This window comes from Anopheles gambiae, chromosome 3 (genome assembly GCF_943734735.2).
Source record: "Anopheles gambiae chromosome 3, idAnoGambNW_F1_1, whole genome shotgun sequence".
Lineage (NCBI taxonomy): Eukaryota > Metazoa > Arthropoda > Insecta > Diptera > Culicidae > Anopheles > Anopheles gambiae.
In genome coordinates this window covers 23,113,257-23,135,358 of record NC_064602.1, presented here as the reverse complement: position 1 = coordinate 23,135,358, position 22,102 = coordinate 23,113,257, and the positions used below count along the sequence as shown (strand labels likewise).

Genomic DNA, 22,102 nt, shown 5'->3' with positions numbered 1-22,102 from the left:
CGTGCGGGGTGTAGCCTCCCTTGCAGAGGGGAGGATTGTAAAGGGGTTGGCAACCCCGTTGTAGGGAAGGGTTGTGGCTCGAAGACGACAACGCTCGATGGCTCGAACGAATCAAAGCTCCAGGCGAAAGCAGCACCAAAGCGGAATCGCTCGACGAAGAGCAGATGAAAGCAAAAGATGATGCGAGAGAACGGAGAGCATACATCGTTTTTGAGAGTAATAGAAGGGAGAGAAGGAGAAAGAGAGAGAGAGAGAGCTTGCAAGAAGACGATCTTGAACTTGGAAGATCGCTTTTCCGCCACGATCGTGCACCGTCCGCTGGCAGTCCGTTGTGTACCGGTGTCGTCTTTGGTAGGTAGTGCTGGAAGCGTGTACTTGCCCCCGTCTTTACGTCCGGGCGGCCTAACGGTGCATTCGGTTCGTCGATCTTGTCGATTCTTACTGTGTTCCTTCATTGTGCATGTGTGTGTGTGTGTGTGTGTGTGCTTCTTTAGTGCGGTCGTTGTCTTTATCGTTGTGGGCGCAGCGGTATAGCGGCCCTTTGTGAGGCGAAGGGTTGTTTTCAGATTGCACACACAGTACACAGCGCGACAGAATAATCTTGAAGCAGTTGAACCGCAACCGAACCGTTGTGTTTGTGGCTTTTTTTCTCCGTTGCTTGTGGTTGCTGTTGTTGTAGTTGGCCTGTCAGAACTGATCCCATCATTGCGTGTGTAGGAATTGTTTGGGATCTTGCCCCTCATGCCCAAGAAATGCGACCGAAACGGTGCGGCAAAGGTGAGAAAGGTTGTGAAAGTGCATCTGGGTGAAGAAACATTCCACAGCGCCGGAGTGCAAGCACGCGGAAGAAAGTGTGCGAGTGTGTGGCTGTGTGGCTCAAACGATTGCTGAATGAAATGCATTCGAAGCTTGCAGATTGCACACGGCGTCGGAGAGTTCAGTTTGTGGAAAGTTTCGAGTCGCTCATGTCTCGGGAAAATATTCCTCGTGATAATCGGTAAAGTTCACGTTCGGAGGCACAGTGCGCATTCCAGCAAAATTAGCAGTTGGCGTTTTTTTGAAGCTTCGTGCGGGAAATCTACATTCCCGGCTGCAAAAGTTTCCCGTTCACACACACACACATGTGTATTAGCATTTGAACCCCGAAACTTTGCAATCATTCCAGTGTGTAGTGTAGGTCGTGAGAAGGCAATGGGAAATGTATTGCTAAGCTCGTCTTCCCTTCGAACCAAGTGTGCCAAGTGACATCCATTTACGGTTCGGTTCGGTTCAAAGCAGCTGGGAAATTGAAGTGAAGAAACAGAGAGAAAGAGAGTAAGGGAAGAAACACTTCTTGTGTAATTGGGAGCTTATTTATATTTGTGTGTGCATGTGTATGGCTCTAAACGTAAGTGTGTGTCTGTGTGTATGCTCCACAAGAAAAGGAAGGAAAAGAAAACAGGGCCACCAGAAGAGGCCGCGCCACATTTGCACATTAACCCTGAAACGAATGCTGAAGCGCTTGAATTTTTCCACCCCGAAAAGCGTGCGTCACACCGTTCGTTCTCCATTTTCCTTTCCCGAAACCCATGTGAGAATGTTATCCACTTTTGCATACCCCCCTTCTGCCGTCTGAGGGAGGGTGGTAAAAGGGGTAAAAAGGGGACGTGAAAAGGGGCAGGAAGTGGGAAGTGCCATCATTACTGGAGAGTACACCAGTAAGTTGGGTAGGGAGTTGCTTTGCGAAGTGAAGCCGAACCGGGCATAAATGAAGGTAAAGTGGGAAGTCGAAAAGAATTAGAATACAAAATACAAACAAACACAGATAGAGAGAGATACGTATTCCCTCCTTCTCCTGGGAATAACACCCTTCAACAGTGTGTGTGTGTGTGTGTGTGTGTGTGTGTGTGTGTGTGTGTGTGTGTGTGTGAGTGTGTAAAGTCTGAAAGCACAAAAGTAGCAATAAACGGAAAAGCTCGCGAGAGAAGAACTCGTGCGGAGAACTGGAGGCGAAGCGAAGAAATAACGACGGAAATCACTTGAATATTGCATTAACGGGGTGCGTTAGAAGCTCAGTGTGTGTGTGTGTGTGTGTGTGTGTGTGTGAGTGACGTGATGGGACCAAAGCAAAGCCCATCTGGCAGGCCCAACTGTCAACCGAGCCGGAGTCAAGCCACGACCAAAGAAAAGATCATCTGCCGCACGAGACACCAACAACACGGACGGCGTGCAGATGGCGCGCAATGTTGCAGAGCGTGAAAAGCTTGAAGAAAAAATCAGCAGCAAAAAAAAATGGCGAGCTGGAAAATGGACGAAAGCAGGCAGCCACTTGCCCTGGGAGGGCCTGGGCAGCCGGGAATCAGAAGCGGTTTTCGAAATGAAAAGTTGCAAAATGCGAATATTACCGGCTGCTGCCTTGCTGGCCCTGGCGCCCCAAAACAGCTCATAATGATGGAAGGGATGCGAGGGAATTCGAGGATGATTGACACGGTGCGCCACTCTGTCTGGGTGTGTGTGTGTGTGTGTGTGTGTGTAGGCTTGAGGCTGGATGGAAGATGCAAAGTGCGCTAATATTGCGATGGAAGAATGTTCGTGCAGTGTGGCCCATCGTGGATGGCTCGATTGTTGAGTCGCTTTTGGAGGATGAGGAAGGCAAAAGCGACAAAAAAGGGCTACCCTAGAGCCACGCGAGAACATTTTCTCAACTTGTTGTTGTGCCAACCGGAGGGATCCGAAATAATTCCCAAAAGCTTCTTCCCGCTTCTTCGTTTGGAGAGGAGGTGAAACTTCACCGTGACGGCGAACAGCGGCAAGGCAGCAGTAGCACTTGAAGTAATATCAGTTACGCCACGGCCTCTGAGGTTTGCTGAGAGAGCAGCAAGCAGAACCGTCTTTTGCGCCGCTTGGGAAGTGTTTGGGAGGACCATAAGGGATCCATCCTCGCCCTCCTCGCATCCCGGTACCTGGCAAAAGAAACGAAATCTTTTGCGGAAAGGTTAATTTAAATATCAAAGGAATTGCAGCCGTGTGTAGGGAATAGAGCGTATTTCGGAAGTTCCATTACGATTCGTTACAGCGAACCTGGGGCTGGTTGAGCATCGTTCCGTATGCCGAGAAGAATCACGGTTTTAGCAAGAAGTCTGCTCTCTCACACACACACACGTTCGCACGAGTCGTTTTCCCCGAGCTTGAAATTGAGCGATAGAGACGTTAGATTGGTGTTGTGGTGAATTTACCAACTCTTTTGATTTTCATCGAAACCGGCACAAGGGTTGCCTTTTTTCTTGAAACGAAACGGAACGATTTGCCACCCTTTTCTGCGAAGTCTTGCATATCCACTCTTCAGTAACTGATGGGTGCTTTTTTTTGAAGTTCTTCACATTTCGGTGTTTGCACGTGTTTTCTTCGGTGGCAGCGGGAGTTAACACTTCTAGAACAAAGCAGCGTGCTGAGACACGTGTGGTCGCTGCTGCCATCATCGCTATATTACAATGCGCGTTACAATCGTACATGATGAAGGCTTCACTTTCCCGGGAAAACGGGCTCCCCAGAATCGTGCCCGAATACGTGCTGCCGAGTCATACTGCGGCATTCCAAAACAAATCAGTGATGATGCTGCTGCTGCTGCTGCTGGGAAACATTAGAACGATTCGTGATGAAAGATGAAAGCGATCAGGCAGGACAATATTCAGCGCCGTGGCGGTGTGGCTTCACCCCATCAATCATGCAACCAGATTCCAGTCAAAAATGTGAGCACTCACGCTGTGTCTGTTTTGTGTGTTTGTGTGTTGCTTATGTTTTGCGTGTTTTTTTTTGGGTTTGTTGTTGGCACATATTTTGAGTGTAGTCTTTCTTTTTTTGTTTGCTGGAAACGAGTTCAAATTAATGTGTCGACTTGTGAGGTACAACTTTTGGAAAACGAGACACACACACATACAGAAATACCAAGAATAGAATTCTTTGTGTGACGAAATGAAAAGCAAAAATGTGTGAGGGTTGCTGCCAACTTATCCCGCCTTCACTAATGTATGGGCAAGCAAAGGACCAGTTTCCGGGGCGTATTGTTCCGTCGACGACCTGTTTCGGATGTTTACTCTCTTTTCCTCTCTGTTTAGCTGTTTGTGTTGGTTTCGGTACCGCCAGCCGAACATTTTCAAACAACAACAGCCCAAAACGTTACTTAGCACTTGATGAAATCTTCTATGCCGAAACATGCAACAGAGGTTGCTGTCAAGTTGGAGATCAAGTGCTGCCAAGCATTCTCTCGAGCAGGAACCTATGGAAGGTTAAAAAAGGAATACAATTCTTAAATTGTGTGTGTGATACGAAAAGAGTGATGCGTCTGTGCTTTTGGACCAATCACACATTAAGAACTACATAGCAAACGTATGAAGAGTGTGAACTGTATGCCTCGTGCCACATTTGCAGGAAAAAATGGGAGGAAAACAATCAAATTTTTGACCCATTTCAAACCCTTTGTAGAACAAGTCTCTGCAAGTCCCTGACACTGACGATGTGTACGGTGGCTAGTGGACAACATTTTATGTTTCGCCCCGGTACGCGAACGCTATATGTTGCTTTGTTATTTATGCTGTTATTTTCCTGTTTGTCACTCTTGCACTGCCGCACTTAGTCTTGGTTGTGGATTTTGTTTGGTCTTTTACAAGGGACGAGCCATCCCGTATGAACGCGGTGGCTGCCGGAATGTGTTAGGTCTCGTTCTCGTGTGTGTCTTATCCATCCTAAAAAAGGTCACAATTTGGTCTGTACAGAGAGCTTGATTTCTGGGCTGTGTAGCAAACGCCGTCATGACCAGCATGGCTAGCAGAATGCCAATTACTGTTAAAGTTGTTCTTGAGAGATGCAATGCTGTGCTCTACCGCCATTAAACATTTTTAGAGTTCTGATCTGTTTAACGAAGCCGCTTTTGTCGAACAGCTTTCTAATACCCTTTTTGCGATCTATTGTGGCGTCCCGCGTCTTCCAGAATAAAATTGGAGCAAGACATAATTTTCCATCCCATCGGGTACGGCAGTACAAGCCAGCTAAGGGAATGATTTGTTTCCTACTTCTTCTTATTTTTTTTTTTGCTCGCACTGTAATCTTTCCACTGACTTGGTTGTAAAGTCTCGAGACGATCCATTTTCCCATACACATTGCACGGTACCTTGTGTTGTTGTTGTTGTGTGTGTGTGTTTTTTTACTCAATTCTTTCTTGCACGTTTGCTACTTGTTTGTTTTGCGCTGCTCCAATTCCCGGGCCGTGGAAAATGAACGAAGGCCGCTAAGTCTAGCAAACAAACGCTTTAACTGGGGAAAAACGGGAATAAGGGCTAGCAGCAATGAAAAAGGGGGTAGTAGTAAACGAATAAGGAATAACCCCACCGTTGCCTCGAATGCTCAATAAGGTGAGTGTTTATGGATTGATGGATGGTGGGCTGAAGTGTATTGTTATTCGCGCGCGCGAGAGCCAAAAGGCTCCGGATATTGGAAAACGTGTTTGTATTATTTCATTTAATGAGCTTCTAGCAGTGAGTGTAGCTGGGAAATGTGTTGTAAAGTTTTTGCTAAAACTCTTAATGAAATATCTTTAAAAAAAAAGGGTATGGGATTTACTTAGATGATGTTTTCATTTTCTTCTAGCTGTGTCTGATTGGTCAAAACATCAAAACGATGAACCAAGTTGGTCGGTTGAGTGGTCTATCGCCACCCAACGCCGACGTCTATGAAACGTAAATCCAAGCGAACCGGTTTCTCTGGACCGGTGAACTAAATCAAGACCGGCACAGCAGTCGGAGATTGCCGGTTCTGAACAAACCTGGTCGCTGTGTTCCGGCGTCTGCTATCTGCGGGATTGTGCCGACAATCCTGTTTTTGTAGAATCGCGCCAAGCTCATCTCCCACACGCGCCTGGCATTGGTGGCATTTTTGGTACTTTCACTAGCCAAAGACCGGCTGCTCGGAACCGGGCTCGGGATAATGAAATGGAGAATGTACATTTTAGAAGGTTTGGTAGCGGCCAACTCGCTTGGGCTGAGAGAATGGAATGTGTGTAATTTCACTCTTTAAAAGCAAGTTTTGCTTTTCAAAAGCCCTGTGCTAGATGGGGCAGGTTGGTGTAGTGTGTGCAATTTACCGGTTGCTGCTAGCTGTAGACTTCATGTCGTGTGTCTGTGAGGATCTAAGACACACACATTTGCGCCCAAGTGTACCAAAATATAAATATTTTCAAATGTTGAACAAACTAGTAGGAAAATCTGTTATTGCTCTTCAACTGTGCATGCAAAGCGCTTGCAAATTGTGAACGTACATACCGAGTGGAATGTACATTAAAGTCCAATTATTATAGCCCGCCCGGTTGCTTTCAGAATATTGCTCTTATTGCTAGGAATGGTTAGGTAATATTGTTAACCATGCCATGGCAAAAGGGGTAAGAATCTTTCCAATACTCTGCATACATTTAGCTCACGAAGGCACGAACTGAAAATACAGCTTCAGTGTGGCCCTGTCGGACAGCTTGTTGCCGTCGTCGTCGACCAACGTCCGCCTTCAACACAAGCCCCGGACAGGTCATCGTGCCGGTCTCATCATGCACGCCCGATGATTGATGGGATGGAACTAGTTAACTGCATTTGTAGCACTGCATAAACTAGACATCATCATGCTGTGCATACGACAAACAAAGAGCTAGTCGCATGTGAAGCCACTGGCCGGTCCTTCCAGCATGACATCACCATTAAAAGATGCACTAAGTACTCGGGGTAGATATTAATCACTTCTTACCGTCACCGCAACGGTACGGGGTTTTGCACTTTTAAGCTCGATCCACACATCTACATCTCATTGAGGTCAGCCTGCCGTCAGTGCGTCGGCAGTCATTAAAACGCAAAACCCTCGTCTCGGCACGATAAGTGCAGATTTAATTTCCGACTGTGGTTTTGCAACTCGTTATGTCAAGAATTTCAATCATCACTATCGATGCCGGTGTCCGAAGCCGATCAAGGGGGGAGGGGAGGTTTTAGAACCAAAGCTTCGGCGTTGAAGTTTATGCTCTTTGAATCACCCAAACAGTACGGACGTGCGTAAGCAACGGCTTGCGGTGGTGCCGTACCTGCACCAGTTCCCACTAAGGAGTTTGCGTGGGCTTTCTTTGAAAGTTCATGTTTGCCCGGCTGCCGCCCCGGGTGAAAGCGGCAGGGTAATTATTCCACCACAGGGGAGCTAAAGATGATAGTCACTGTGTGATGTGTGAATTATAGCGCACGGTGAAGTGGGCCTCGGCCCAGTCTCGCACCCCTTAATTGATGATTTAAATTTGATGCTGCCTCCATTGGCGGCTCCTACCTACCCTGCCCCAAAGCTGGCCAGCTGCCTAAGAAGGTGTGGGTTTGTTTATATTTGCTATCAATTACTGCTTACTGGCTGTTGGTGGTGGCTTTTACCTTTTTCGGCAAAAGGTAACTTGATGCTATCAGGGGCAAACAATCAACGGGGCGTTCGGTTTGACCATTTGGTATGGGTACACAACAATAAGGCGCAGGCTGTGGAGGAGGCTAATGGCAGGAAAGGGTCTTTGGAAATGGAAATGAAAATTGCCAAGGAAACTCATTCCCTTTTCGATATGCATGTTTTGAGGTTGATGATAATTAAAACGAGCCGCAAATGAAAATTGGCTCCAATAGTTGGAGATATGAAATGTGTTGAAAGTTTGAACCAAATCAAGTAAAAGACATACAGGCATGATTTGAACCATCCTTTGAATGAACTTTGACCTTATATGGGCAGGTTCGCCATAGAAGTTAGTTTTAATTATGATGAGGTTGTGTGATTGGTACTAAGTTTATGTTCGGAGTACAGAATTCTATTTTTGAGATGCATTTGTTTTAATTAAATAAACATTCATTCATGTATTATACTAAAAAATAATTAAAATAATTTCAATATTGGAGACTATTACGATTTCAACAATTTTTGTGAGATGGTGCTTGCAATTTGGTTTCTGAAACTATGAAACTAAATGTCAAACCTAAAAAAATGTAAACAAATGCTGCTTTTTGCATATTTGAAAAGGTTTTCTTTGGTTTATAATTGATTGTAAATGTATTTTGACAATTGAGTTTCATTGAATGTAGTATAATTGTCAAAATTCAGCATGGTGGAGCACAACTATCTATTAGGCCTTTGCCTATGTCTATTTGTAATGCAACCAGCTTGAAGAGTGTTTCACTAACACCGACTTACAATCTAAATTTTCTAATTCAATACATAAAACTCCCGGTTGACAGAAATGAAAAGTTTTCCCTATCAGACGACATCACTTTTCCCGAAATTGGTACAGTATGGTTGTATTGTATGTGATTGTTTCGCCTTTTTTTCTACAACTGTTTTACAGCTCTCTGTTTAATTGGTTACCATTGTGAGTCGATTTTTTGGCGTTTGGTTAATTACCGTGAGAAATGACGCGAATGTCATTAAACTTATCGTAATTAATTTGGGAAGATATTGAATTAAACAACCGACCGCAAGAGAGGAAAGCTGCCGGAGCTCAAACCGTGCCAACCGTTGCGTGAGAATTGCGTCGCTTTTTTCTTTATTGATTGTGGATAAAATTAATCATTCGAAGAGAAAATGGCACAGTTTAACATCCCATTGTGCTTGGCAGTGGCGGCTTGGGTGGAAAACAATCTACCCGCCGACTGATCGTTTTACAATGTGTTTGTGAGTGCGTGATGGAGGTTTTGCAATGCGCACATAGACATCATGCGAATCTCGCGCACTCTACTGCGTCGTCATTACACGCGTCAGCAAAACACGGGCAAAGGAGGCGAAGCGACAAACAAACACGTCTAGCAACCGGGCCGGCCCACCGTTGGTGACGTTGGTCCACCGCAAAAAAAAAAAAATAAACCGCCATCTCAACGCCATGCCTCGGGCTTCGCTATTTTTTAATTAGAGTAAAAGTAGGAAGTAAATGAAACTGCAATCGACGGATGGAACGCGCGCTGGGTAAACTGGTTGGTGTCATTTCCCAGGTACTGCGCTGCCCCTTGTGAGCGACTTTCGATGGAGGGCACCAGTGGCCAGTCTGGTCAGTCCGGCGGTGGGCCGCTGTGGACATTGTGTCGCGGAAAATGTGTCACTTTTCCTTGGTGGCGCAATCGTGCAATGCAAGGGGCAGAGGGAGCCTTCGGAGACTTCGGACTGTATCTCATTGTTCCGGTAACCTGCTTTCCGTAGTGCGCCATACCGGGGCTCGTGGTAAACAAGATCAACAGCTTTGCAGTCGTTGTGTTGATTTAGAATAGTGTTGATTTTTCGTGCCGTCTGTCTTATTGCTTTATAGATGGACCGAGAGGCTAATGAAGCTTTTGCGGTGGGATTGATTTGGTTACGTCTGGAAGAAAAAACCTACAGTAGGTCTGGAGTTGAACATGAACACGTTTGATTGGTGACTATTCTGTTGAAAAGCAATAAAAAAAGGAAAATGAGCACATTTATTTAACTGAATCCACATTACAGATTTTTGTCCGGCATACACTGAAATGATAATATGACGCAAACCGGTAAAAAGGGAATCATTAATCATTACTGAATGAATAATCCGCGTCTATTTTCTGGGAAGTAAAATATTTAAGTATTTAAAATGCCCACCGACAACACGAAGCCAACGCTCCTTTCTTCCTTTTTGGTCATTAAAATCCATCCCACTCTACGCAATAGTAAAAAAGAAAAAAATAATCAAAAAACAAAGAAAAAAGTTCCCCATCGATTGAACGATGAAAGTGCAAAATGTGGCGCTATTGTTGGGCAGCAAAGAAGCAGCAAAAAAAAAGGCAAACAACAAGTTGACACTTGAACTTTTGCAAACCGTTCTCACACGTCAGGGGCCAACCAACGAACGAGAAAACCGGCCAGTTGCGGTAAAAATGCAAAAGTTCGGCCGACCTGTAGCCAGTAAATTTGGGACAGTATCGGCACGAACAGCATGACGCCGTGACCCGATCAGCAAAGTGGTCGATGGTGACAAGTTTTGTGTGTGTGTGTGTTGTGTTCTTCCCCTGCCAGACCGGTACAAAAGTGTGAATATTACCACGACGGCAATCGGCTAGGATCAAGGAACGGAAAGGACGTCCTACCACTGAAGCATCACGCAAAGCAAGAACGTCCAGGCCAGTAGTGCGGTCAGTGTGTGTGTGAGAGAAAGATCGGAAGGAATCGAGAGCACGAGCATCATGAGGCTGGGTAGTAGTTTTGGCCAACGAACGTCACACTTCGAAATCAAGCGGGCAATTAGAGTGCCATTGAGCAGTGTGTCCCCTCCACCTTGCGGCAAGGGGTAAGCAGCTTGCTCTGCAAACAACTTTCAGTGTCCGAGGGGTCCCAGGTACTTCGATCAGCTTTTTGAACCCTGGCCACGCACACACACACATATCGACGAATATCGAGTGTAATCATGCAGATGAAACTTTTTCTTTCACATGGGAACTGTGGGAAAAGGGTGTGTTCAGATGGTGTTAAGTAGCACACACACACACGTTAAGGTGGCACTGGTACGTAGGTGTGTTTTCGATGCGGATTCGATGCCGGTGGTTTTTGATCGGTTTCTCCCCGTCGCAGGCGGGTAAGTTACCCGGAAAATCGAAAGGAAAACCTACCATACCATTACGCTGAAAAGGTGTTACTTGCAGCAGCTTTCCGCATTATTTCATGGTACCGTCAAGATGGCTACTCTGAGTCACTGTAAACTTTGTATTAAACAGTGGAAAAACAAAACCTTTTGAGCCCCACACACACACATCAGCCTTCGGGCAGCTTCATCGCACCCGAGGCGTATCTAATTGACGGAAAAACGTTGCACAGAGGATTTCCTTTCGATCCGTTGCCCCGGCGGTTGCTGCCGTTTAATGATACGTTTTTAGTGTTGTGAGCTGTGCCGTATATATTTTTTTCTGTTGCCCTTATCGAAAGTGAACCAAATTTTAATTATTTTATTCATCTGGGACGTGCGTTTATTTTGCAGATTCACCGGGCGAGAGAGAGAGAAAACTCAGCTGAAAAGCGAACAGTGCCTAGCCTAGATGACTGTGCCGTTCATTATCTAACGATGGATTAGCTTCGAAAGGGAAACACGGCTGGTGGCAGCAAACGAAACAACAACAAAAAAACAAGAGGAAAAACTGGAATATCTTTAGCAGTGCAGTTGCGGAGGAGAGTGTGATGTATGGCGCGAAGGAAAGTGTGTCATACTTAATGCAATGGAGCATCGTCCGTACGAGCTGCTGATGGTGATGATGATGCTGAAGAAAAAGCATGCAAAGGCTACATCATCTTCCCTCGCGCAGGTGTAGTGCGACCCAGGTAGTCGAGTGTACTAGTGAAAGTGAATAACTTAGTGTGTGAGTGTACGTTTTCGGTGGATTAGTGTCTTTTTTGTGCGTGTGTGTGTTTTTTTGGGTGTTTATTTTAAAGTAAGAAAATATCAACGACCCAGTGAAAATGGAGCCAATCTATGGAACTAATAAGAAATACCTGCAAAGCATTGCCGGTAGCGAGTACTACCGGAACCCGAGCACGTTGCGACCGATGGTGAGTAGTGGTCGGGATATTTCGGGTGTTTAATTGGTCTTTTTTTCTACATATTCTATTAGATTATTTCGTACAGGATATGGGTATGATGTTTTTCAATTTTTAGCCTGAACCATCATTTCCTATAGGAAAATTATAAACAAAATATTTCAAAAAATATTTCTGCTTTTTAAAGCAACTTAAAGAGATCCAAAACAATTAGCAAACATTGATGTTTGAATTAATTCAATTCTGGCATGCAACGATCAATCTGTGTTTACAACATCTTCTCTTCGTGTGATTTAAAATTCAACAACAATTTACTACCATTGCTTCTCACCGGACAAGCCCAAATCTAGATTCTTGCGAAAACACAACAAAAAACCCTCTTCAAACGTTCATCAATACCCCCCCCCCCCCCCCCTCTCACCATCAACGCACCTGCAAGGCGTGCCTGAGAACATTTCATCCACCAGATCTTCCGGCACCATTCCCCTCCGAAAGCATGAAGCAAACAATTTCCAGGTTGATCTTAAATTTGATGCGCACTCCATCTTCTCCGCGCTGGGCACGCGGGCTCGATGTTTCATTCCAAAATGTTGCTTCTTCATCGCAACAAACTCCCACTTCCATCCCAAAAAGCAAAAAAAAAACGAAAAAACAGAGAAGCATGAAATCAGTTCCACTTTCCCGCACGTCCCTGCGAGGCGCGTCTTCACGTTAACCTGCGGCGGAGAGGCGTAAAAGCTAACCGAAATGGTCAAAACGTGCCCATCGTTTTGAGGTCGATTTTCTCTCTGCCTCTTGTTCTGCCCCCCCAGCAGGCGGGAAAGCCACCCGTCCCGGTGTGCTGGTTAATGGAAATTTGGCCACAAGAAGATGAGTGCATTGATTTTTTTTTGGTGTTCGGTGATGGTTGTTGTTGCTCTGCTTGTTGCTTCTTTTTTTGTGTTGGAGCTTTCACGTTAGAGTTTGTTTTGCTTTTATGCATTTGCAATTGATGGAAGAAATGGAGATAAAGGTTTGGTTTTTTTCTGTGTGTGTGTGTGTTCTGTGAATTAGATTGTAGGTGAAAATTATTTAAATTTAAGAATCTTTGATTTGTATGTCGGGCAAGGATTCTGGAACTTCAACTAGTTGACTGAGACTGATTGATGGAATGTTAGAAATGCACTGTTTTCCGGCTCAGTTTTCAGTGTGAACAGCATTTTTCAAAACTTCCAAGATGTTTTTCAACAGCTGTCATTAAATGTGGCAGCTTGGCTGTTGAAGAAAATTTTTTGTGATTGTTGAATTATGCCGTTCACATTAGAAACTGACATGACTTAGAACCTGATTAGAAAATGATTAGAAACTGATTCGTAAATGCTTTCGAATTGGAGTGATTCTTTTCCCAATTCATTTTTGTTATTTCATTCAACCTTTTCCATTGATAAGCTATATGATCGGATGTAGAATACCTGAAACATCATTCAACTCGCAATTAAAATAGCTGAACTGGTAAAGTGGACATGAGAAAAGCGATTCATGTCAGATCTATAGTAGTTTCATTCAAATTCGCAGTTCATTCTCTTAAAGGCTCAATAAATATATTTAAATCATCAATAGAAGAAGTAAAAATATAGAAAACACAGCGCCGCTTCACACCACGGCATAAAGGAAAATCAATTTGACGAAACGTTTTTCATCGGAACGCCGGCACCGTCCGTAGATCAACATCTTGATCGTATCACGCTCCGGGACGATGAAAGTTAGCGATGAGCGCGATCGGAAAATCGGATTACCCGCACGGTAGGATCCGGACAAAAAAAAAGTGGGAATGCTGATCCGTAGATTTCCGGAAAACTGCCACTGTGCGGTGTGCAGAGAGGTTTAAAATTAGAAGAAGCTTTCTTTTTCTACCCACTATGGCTCTCTACGGAAATCCGAAATCCGTACCCGATTGTTTGATAGATGGGGATGGCCATAGCTAAGTGATCACCACACCCGGGCCATCGATTTAGTGTGCCGGAACGTGCACAAAAAAGCAAAGCCAGATCGACTGTTGGTGTGTGGATGGATGGAAAGCAACGCAACATTGCTGAATGCCTGGCGGCTAATAGATCTCCCCCGCCGCATCTGAGGCTACAATCGATGATACGGAAGTGCGCTATGCGTAGATAAGGGGTGGGCCAAAAAAAAAAGAGAAATTTTGATGACACACCAACATTTTGGGTAGAAAATCGGATAAGAGGGAATGAACGCGCACAAAAAAAAAGCTCCGATCCGAACCGTTACCCATTCTCGAGTGACCACCGTGTGCGGGAGATAGAAAGTGTTGCAAACGCAAACCAGTGTGCCAGATTGATGCATTCGGCCGGACGGCGCTGGACGGACGGCGCTGGATGGATGCTGGAGTGGGCAAATTTACATAATTAAGTTTATTAGATAATTGACCTGACCTAATGCGAAGCGGGTTAGTTTGGCCTGCTTCGGTCACACCGATGGCAAAACCTCCACCGCGGCTACCGGGTGCAGCCGCAAAGGTAATTCGGTCAGCTCGAACCTCGAACTGACCGTGGCAGTGAAAAGCGGGACCTCCTTTCAACGGGGCGCTCTATGCGGCTCAAGCGAATGCTAAAGATGCCGGAACAGTTTCTAATAGCCATCCCCAGTTGGTCCAAATACCGTGAGATAAATCGTCTGACCGCTAAGCCTCTGCCGGCAGACAGCGATGGTCGGCGGTAGCACGGTCAGCAGCGTACGGGGGTGGTAATGGGAAATTCTACGTGAAGGAAGGAAAAACGTACGTGCCAAAACTTTCTCCACCAGCTCGTTTTCTGTGCTCGTTTTTTTGTGTGTGTGTGTGTTGTCTCACTCTTCATTTTGCAGTCCTTCATTCGCCACTGCCACCGTTGGTCGTAGGGTTTTGCGCGGGACGGTAGAGTTGTCTGTGACGTGTTTGGTACGTTCCCACATGCGACGCACATGCACATGCGTCCGGAGCGCTGCTTGGTTCTGGTGCAAAATCCGGACTAAATTGACAGTGCTCGAAACAGCTGCTGTCGATCGTAAAAGTTTGGCCGGTGTGCTGGAGAAGCGACTTGATTGAAACTAGTAGGGAAAATGAAACGTAACAATCACCTTGATTTGCTCACGGACAGCTGCTAGGGGATGGTTTACTATTCAAATTCATAGCAGGAAGCTTTTTCAACACACTTTTAGAAAATAAAATGAAATTTGAAACGCAGACTGTTGCATATTAAAATAAAAACTTTCATAGCTTCCAAATAAAGCTATGGTAGCTGTGCTGCAGGAATAGGAATTTTGTTGGTATATAATGCTTTCTTTGTTGTCAGAGCCCTCATAATGTTATCAAATATAATAATTTGAAAAAACTACGCATTCTTTAAAGTGATGTGTCTCAGCTATGTAGCTTCTTTTTTCCTTTGGTTAATGAAATCGATGATATTTAAAGGTATGTATTTACAAATCGAAGGGAATTACGTATGATCTTAACTAACTTACACCGTTTTAGAGCTTTATTAAACAAAGTTAAGGAACGTTTGAACATTGTTTAATTATTAGTAAACATTTGGTGGCCAACTGGAATTCTGATATCTTTCTGAACATTTTCAAGTCGCAACTAAACATTTGATTTCCTCAAGATTAACGTAAGTTTATATTGCCAGATTTGGTTTTGTTAGATGTTCATTTTGTTAAAATTTCATTGTTTGGAGCTTCATTGTAATTAATTTAGTACTATATTAACAGTCAATTACTAATTGTAAAGTTATAGGGATAAAAGTTTTGGCAAAAAATAAAAATAAAAATATTTTTATAAATAAATGCACAAACAGAAGATTAAACTCCATTCAGCTAACGGATCTACTTAGGGGTTTCACTTATTTATTTACGATTGAACGAAATTTAGATAGTCATCAGTATTTCAGTTGAACGTCAAATGTTTACTTATTTATTTATTTATAACCTTACTTATAGTTTTACTTATACTTGAACAATGTTCAAAAACAGCTTAACATTGTTTATTTGGGCTCGAAAACGGTTAATATTAAAGAATTTATCCTAAATTTTCCAAAAGGTGTTACTAACTTTTAAATTAAATAAGCCAGAAAAAAGCTAGTGATAGGTAATGAGAGCTTTTAAAGACCTTTTGTCTATTTAATTTTACCTCATCCTTAACCTTTACCTCATCATCTCCAGCTCGGATTAACTGGAACATAATAATTTCACATTTAAATATTAGGAAATTACAATTAGTTTTAATTTTAGTAATTTTTGAGGATTAATAACTTTTAGTTAAACTTAAATCTCAAATAGATGAAATGTACCTCTCTTAAGATAGCAATCATAATAGCCACCAGTAACAAGTTTAAAAGTAGTTCAAGATATGCAAAGTCATACTGCTACGGTTCAATTCAAATGGAATATTATTGATGTCAGAATTTCTGGGTCACAGCCGAGATCGGAGAGTTTCACCCTCACACAGAACAACCACTTTACCTCACCATCGTGGTATTCAATTATCTATATTTCTATCAATAAACAACCGGGACGATTATATTTTTTCCGTTAAAAACATACCGATTATTTATTTAATTTGTCTTACAAAGTTTTGTTGCACGATTGTAAGCCCGTTTTTTATCACGAAACCAAGTTTTTTTTTTCCAGTGTGAAATGTCTATAGAATCGAACGAACTGCTTCGAAATACTACCACAAAAAAACCTAATATGCTACATCTGTAAGCTTTTCAGTGTGTGTATTAAAAAAAAGTCATTCTAATTAAGCTTTACAACATGCGCAACATGTGTAACCAATCGTTAATCAACTAAACGGCAGTGAATCGATTCACCGTTTGCTTTAATTCCGCTTTACCATTAATAAACCATGTACTACACGTAAAGCAATTAGCATCATCAAAGGGGTGCACTGTGCGTGGCGCACAAACGGCCCTCCAGCGTATTAATGTGTGCTTATGGGTGCGTATTGCTCACCGCGTCGATTGACGGGCGCTTAGTCTCCATCACGGGGCGGTAATTTGCACTCTCAAGCCGCAATCAGAACGCTTGCAGGCGGCGCTCCACAAGCGGCTTTCGCTCCCGTACCTGGCGGATGATCGATGACAGCAATTTAAGTGCTCAATCCAATCACATTGCATTTGAATTCATCCTCTGCATCGATCACTGTTAGGATTTTTTCTTTTCCTCTCTCTCTCTCTCTCTCTCTCTCTCTCTCTCTCTCTCTCTCTTTCTTTCTTTTCTGTTATTGCATTTCCGATACTTCCACTGGTAGTGCTAGTTTAACAACGCTGTCGCGGCGGATGATCGGTTGGTTCGGCCACGGCAAGTTTCCTCCAACCGACCGATGATTGATTTATTACTTCACCGATCAAAATACTTATCAATTTAATCTAGATTTATGACTGCGAACGGTGGCGGTGATGTTGCACGACATCCGACCAGGAATAGGGGTACTGTCGTTACAGCGCTGTACTGGTTGAATAACGCTAGGCTCTCTTTCATCACCGCTGCTGTACGATCGTCCGAAGACAGAGTGCAGAGACAGTGTGACGGAAACTAAAGACCAGCACAGCAAGAACGCAGCGCAAAAGCAAAGCGCCACCGAACAGAACTTTTCATCCTAAATTATTCATAATCGTTACAGACCACTGCACTCCGAAGCGGATTGCTGGATGGCGCACTGGTTTGAAAAAGCACTCATCGTCAGCAGTCCGGGATGGCTGCATCGCTGGTCGCTCCAGAACAAGTCAAACTTTGGCTAAGAAATCAACGCTTTTACTTTCGCTTTTGCTCGTTGGTTTCTACCGTCCGTCGTTTCGTTCTTTTCCTACAACAAATGATTCGCGTGTCCTTCGATGAGGATAGTTGCCCGTTTAGGTAGAGTTTTTTTGTGTGCTGTTGCTGTAGCTGTTTTCCAATTCTACCATCCTTCGAATTTTGCAATCTCGCCGCAGCGCTGGTTGGCGGCAAATGGTTCTGGATGGCCGTGGTGAAGGAAATGGGATGTGGAATATAAATTTTATTGACACTTTGGAAAGTGTAAAGCTATTTCGCGGGAAACTTTTACACCACGGGCTGCGGGCGTGTGCCGGATGGTCGGATTGGACTGGATGGATGGATTTTCCTTCATAGCTTTTCCCCGCGGCGTACGGTGGGAAGCACGGAATTGTGTGCAAAAGTGTCCTGCTGGTTCTTGAAAAGAAGCAAGAAGCAAGAGGAGCAAAAAAACGAAACAAGTATATTTCAAAGCGGAAATATTTGCCAAAAAAGAAGAACGAACACACGTGGCGCCGGAAACTTGTGCAAGTAATGTTCACAATCGTTTTCGGCCACTGGTACTGTTGCGGTGGAGCGACTGCTCCATCGTTGTGTTGCCATCGCTGTGGTTCGAGTGAATTACCGAAATTGGTAATTTTTAAATTATTTTCCCACTATAGTGGATTTCAGATTGCTTACAACCAATTCATGGGGCAGCGTTTTTTTCGGAATTTGTTGGGTGTTTAAAGGGCGTTGTTTTGCGCCCGAGAGAGCTGATGGGATGGGAAGAAATTGATCGAACTAAAAGGCTTAGTAGAGGGATCTACTTATATGGTAGATTTTGGGAATTTTAGAATCTTTATGAAATAGATCTTATTGAATCTTCCTACAATTATTAGAATTTAGAATTATAGGTATCTTCTATCTTCTTATGTTATTTTCTTGTTCTGATTGTAATTAAATTTAGTATAAAAATAGTCGTTAGTTCCTGACAACTGCCTTGTGAAGCTGCTATATTGTTAAGCTGCGAATCATGTTTGAAAAATCAAATATGTCCTTTTTTGTTTTCGTTGTTGTAAATACTTTAGTTTTAATGCAAAACCACCAACAACATTCAATTTGCAGAATTTTGCTCTCGTCAGACAATACCGTGGATCACTGACAGTTCAATCAGTATTTGCCGGTGCGTGGCAACCCTTCAATTCAATTGCTGATATGACCGTACACAAATTCTAACACAAAAACCTACGGCCTGCGTTAAAGATGACCAAAACACAAAACATAAAAACGATCCAATTAATTGAAAACTTGGCACGAGGACGTATGCGTACAGCCTTCAGTGCATCTAAAAAGGGGTTTGGTACGACAAAAAGGGGATGGGAAGGGAAATAAACCGACGTACGATTGCAATACGTTTCCATCACAATGAAGCGTCAGTTTTTGCAGCCCTCGTACAAGGTTGGTTAAAAAAGCAGGGCAGCAGATAGTGTGAATGGGAATGATAGGAGAAGCAAAAATTGCACACACTTCGTTCTAACTGTGACCCTAACAATTGCGTGCCGTATGAAGCATCGGTTCCGGGGCCCGGGACCGTCCCATCATGCACCGTAGTGCATTCATGCTGCCACCCGCAAAACCAATGCGGTTGAGCGGTTTAGGTCTTTAAAGTCTTCGTAGCGCTGCTTCGAGCTCGAGGGGCAAGGTGAGGCGTGTTGGACACGGACACGTTCACAATGCTCTTTGCAATGCATCGTGCACGATTCAGGTCGTTCTGCGGGGTTTCTGTTCTATTTTGCTGTTGATTGATTTCTTTTCGAAGGAACGTGGCGTGGGTTGGCTCGAGTTGCCTTTTTTTTCTTTCTTTGCTCCTTTCGGTTGAAGAAACTGGACAATGTGATGGTTTAAAATCAATTTGCAAGCCAGAAACAGCAAAATGAAACAACTGTATGCAAAGCAATCAGGGCGATGTGGTTGGTGCTAGAGCTTTACTTTTGGTTTGAAGATGTTTAGAGAGTAAATATGCGTTGCGTTCGAATTTTCAACCAAATTAAAGCAGCATGTGTAATGGAATTTTGTGCCCGGAATATCAATTACTGGTCTGTGAGTGTGGAATTGCATCGAATAATTTGTTTGCTGCATCCACACTTTATTCTGCAAAAGCAAATAAAACCAATCGGAATGTTTGACATTTTTCAAATACCAAGCTTACAGCGTGATTTTCTCTCCCGCGGAAGTGTTAAACTATTCCGTCCGTCATTTGGTATTCACAGCACGTGATGTACCAACCGCAAAAGGAATGTGACCTATTGGATGGATCGAACTATGTTGGGATGGGGCGGAGCATGCGGAGAGGTTCGATTCGGATGGGTGGTAATTTTGGTTTGCAAGAAAAAGCAGTTTCATTCTTTTTAAAGTTAAATAAGCGACCAAAATGCCCAGTAAAGCAAACAGCTGGGAAGCAAAGGAATTTGAGGAGTTTTGTAAGCGCCTGAATGTATGCAATATGAATATTTTTATTGCTTATTAAATGGCTGCTACACGCTTTGATGAAGAAGGAGAAATTCACATAATTAGTTCTGCTTCATGAAACTTACCGAAATTTCAAAAACGAAACTTCTTGAAATTTACATGAAGCTTACATTATTATTTTTTTCTGATTTTTACAAAAAAAAAATTTGCTGCAAAAAACTCCAAAAAGTTTTTTTTAATAACAAAACAGAATTGAATTCTTTGTGCGAGTTTATCGTACTGGAAATTCGTACTGAGAGAGAATGTAATGCCTTAAACTACTATTATTACAATAACTTCAGTTAAATTAATTTAAATTTAATTTTACTCATAAGTTCTTGTTGGATTGACTTATAATGTTTGAATACTAAAATAATTTTTCTTCCCTTTTTCCACTATTACTTCCCAAAAAATCACTACCCTCAAAATGCAAAACACTTTCGCAATATATTAAAAATACACTTGGACGCTTTCATTCCATCTGAACCGTTTCCGGGACATCGTTAAGACCGTTCCTCGCACCTCAATTGATGGTCGAATCGGAGAAACTTACAACCTTGTTTTGTTCGTTCTTCTCCGTTTCCTGTTTTCACCATCACGATCCGTCACCGTGCTCTGTGAAAAATGCCATTCTAAAGGTAAAATTCCAAAACCATCGTTAGCTCTTAATGTTTTAATTATTTATTTCTAGCTCGTTGATTCTCGGCTCCACCGGGTCGGATGAAACGGTTTTGCAAGAACGCTCCCCCACTTGTTATTGCGATACCCGGCCGCGGTAGAAGCTTGGCACAGAAATAATGAGACTGCAAAAGAATCCGCGCTTCCTGCTCCAAGTGCTTCCCTTAATTTACAAAGGTTCGAATGACACAGTGTAAACTTTGCGCACCTTTTCTCCCCATCCCCACCACCCAAAAAGCACCATGATCTCATCAGCTTTCCACGGTGGTCGTGATTTATTTGGGCGTGAGTATCAGCGCTGGCAAGTGCAAAAACAGTGAATAACCATCATCGCGCGCGCGCTCGCGGATTTAATTATGTAAATTTTCTCCGACGAAAAGAACTATTTGCGGAATATCAAAACCAATTTTAGGGCTAACGAGATTTACGAGCCACCGGTTCGCGGGTTCGCGCCCCGCCGGCCCCCTGCAATGAGCACCGCAATGTCAACGGTGGTGTGGAACGGGTTGTATTACCGCAAAACTTGTTCAACGCAAGCATCTTGATGCTGTGGTGGAAAATTGTGAACCACCAGCGATTGTAGACAAGCGTTTTGCTTCGGAGCGCGAGCGCTATCGATGTCACGGTTGAGCGAGTGCCGGCCTGCCGCTGAGTGAGCTATGGGCGTCGATTTTTCACAAATTGTATTTCCACTCCCTCTGTAAGCGGCTTCTTGTTGGGTTTTCTTGTTGCGGTACGAGACGTAGGCCCGTTAGAAAAAGCGTCTGTCTGCGAAAACCACTTGTTAGCCGATATTGCCCGCCGCGGTCTCCCGTGTTCTCCGGCATGGTGCGAGCTTTTTCACCAAAATGTGTCATTTTTTCGGCTGTCGATGAAGTTGTTTTACGGTGTTTTTGTGGTGAATGACGCTTTTAGAAACACATCAATCTCCAGATGTTTCCAGTCGGTTTCGTTTCGTGCATCCGGATCCTTTGGCACGGGGCCGGTGCTTTGAAATGGGGCTTCTAATGGATGGCAAGCATGCTCGGAGTGAAGTGTTTTCGGGCCTGTAAAATTTGGATGACAAGAAAAGGAACACGTATCAGTGGTTAGGAATGTTGTTCAGTTTCCCAAAATTGTCCTATTGTCTGAAATAAAACTAGTTCAATGAAAGCCACTGCCACATTCGTTAAGCATTAATTCATATAGGAAATTCATATAGGAAAATTAGAACTTTTTTTTTCTGGTTCTTGTTTTTAGATGAGAAAACTCATCTTTCAAGCTCCCATAGCTTCCATAGCTCAAGCAGATTGCCTTACTTCCGCGCCATGTTTCTCGGGACGGTTCTAGCACCACTTGCGTGCTTTGGAAAGCGATCCACTACCGCCAGCATGAAAAGTCGTAAAAAATTTCACCGTAAATAAATGGCATTCGTTTTTTATTACGCGTGAAATCTGTACTTTGTGTCAGAATGGCAGATAACACTTTGCCATCTAGCAGCAAATCACTCAGCGCTCTCAGCCGCCACCCAGCAACAGGAGTCAGACGTGCCCCTGGCGCGGGGGCTCACTTGCAAGTGGATGTGTGTAGTGGTGGTTAAAAAACGAAGCAGGAA

General features: G+C 43.7%; 1 protein-coding gene across 1 annotated transcript in view; it reads left to right on the top strand.

The window, feature by feature from the left end:
* The first annotated feature begins 254 nt into the window (after window positions 1-254).
* Window positions 255-22,102, top strand: part of LOC3291876 (proteoglycan 4) — a 60,438-nt gene continuing 38,590 nt past the window's right edge. The window contains exons 1-2 of the mRNA XM_061658366.1: window positions 255-351; window positions 11,000-11,565. Of these exons, the coding sequence (XP_061514350.1) occupies window positions 11,476-11,565 (90 nt within the window). The 5' untranslated portion in view covers window positions 255-351; window positions 11,000-11,475. The remainder of the gene's footprint in view (window positions 352-10,999; window positions 11,566-22,102) is intronic.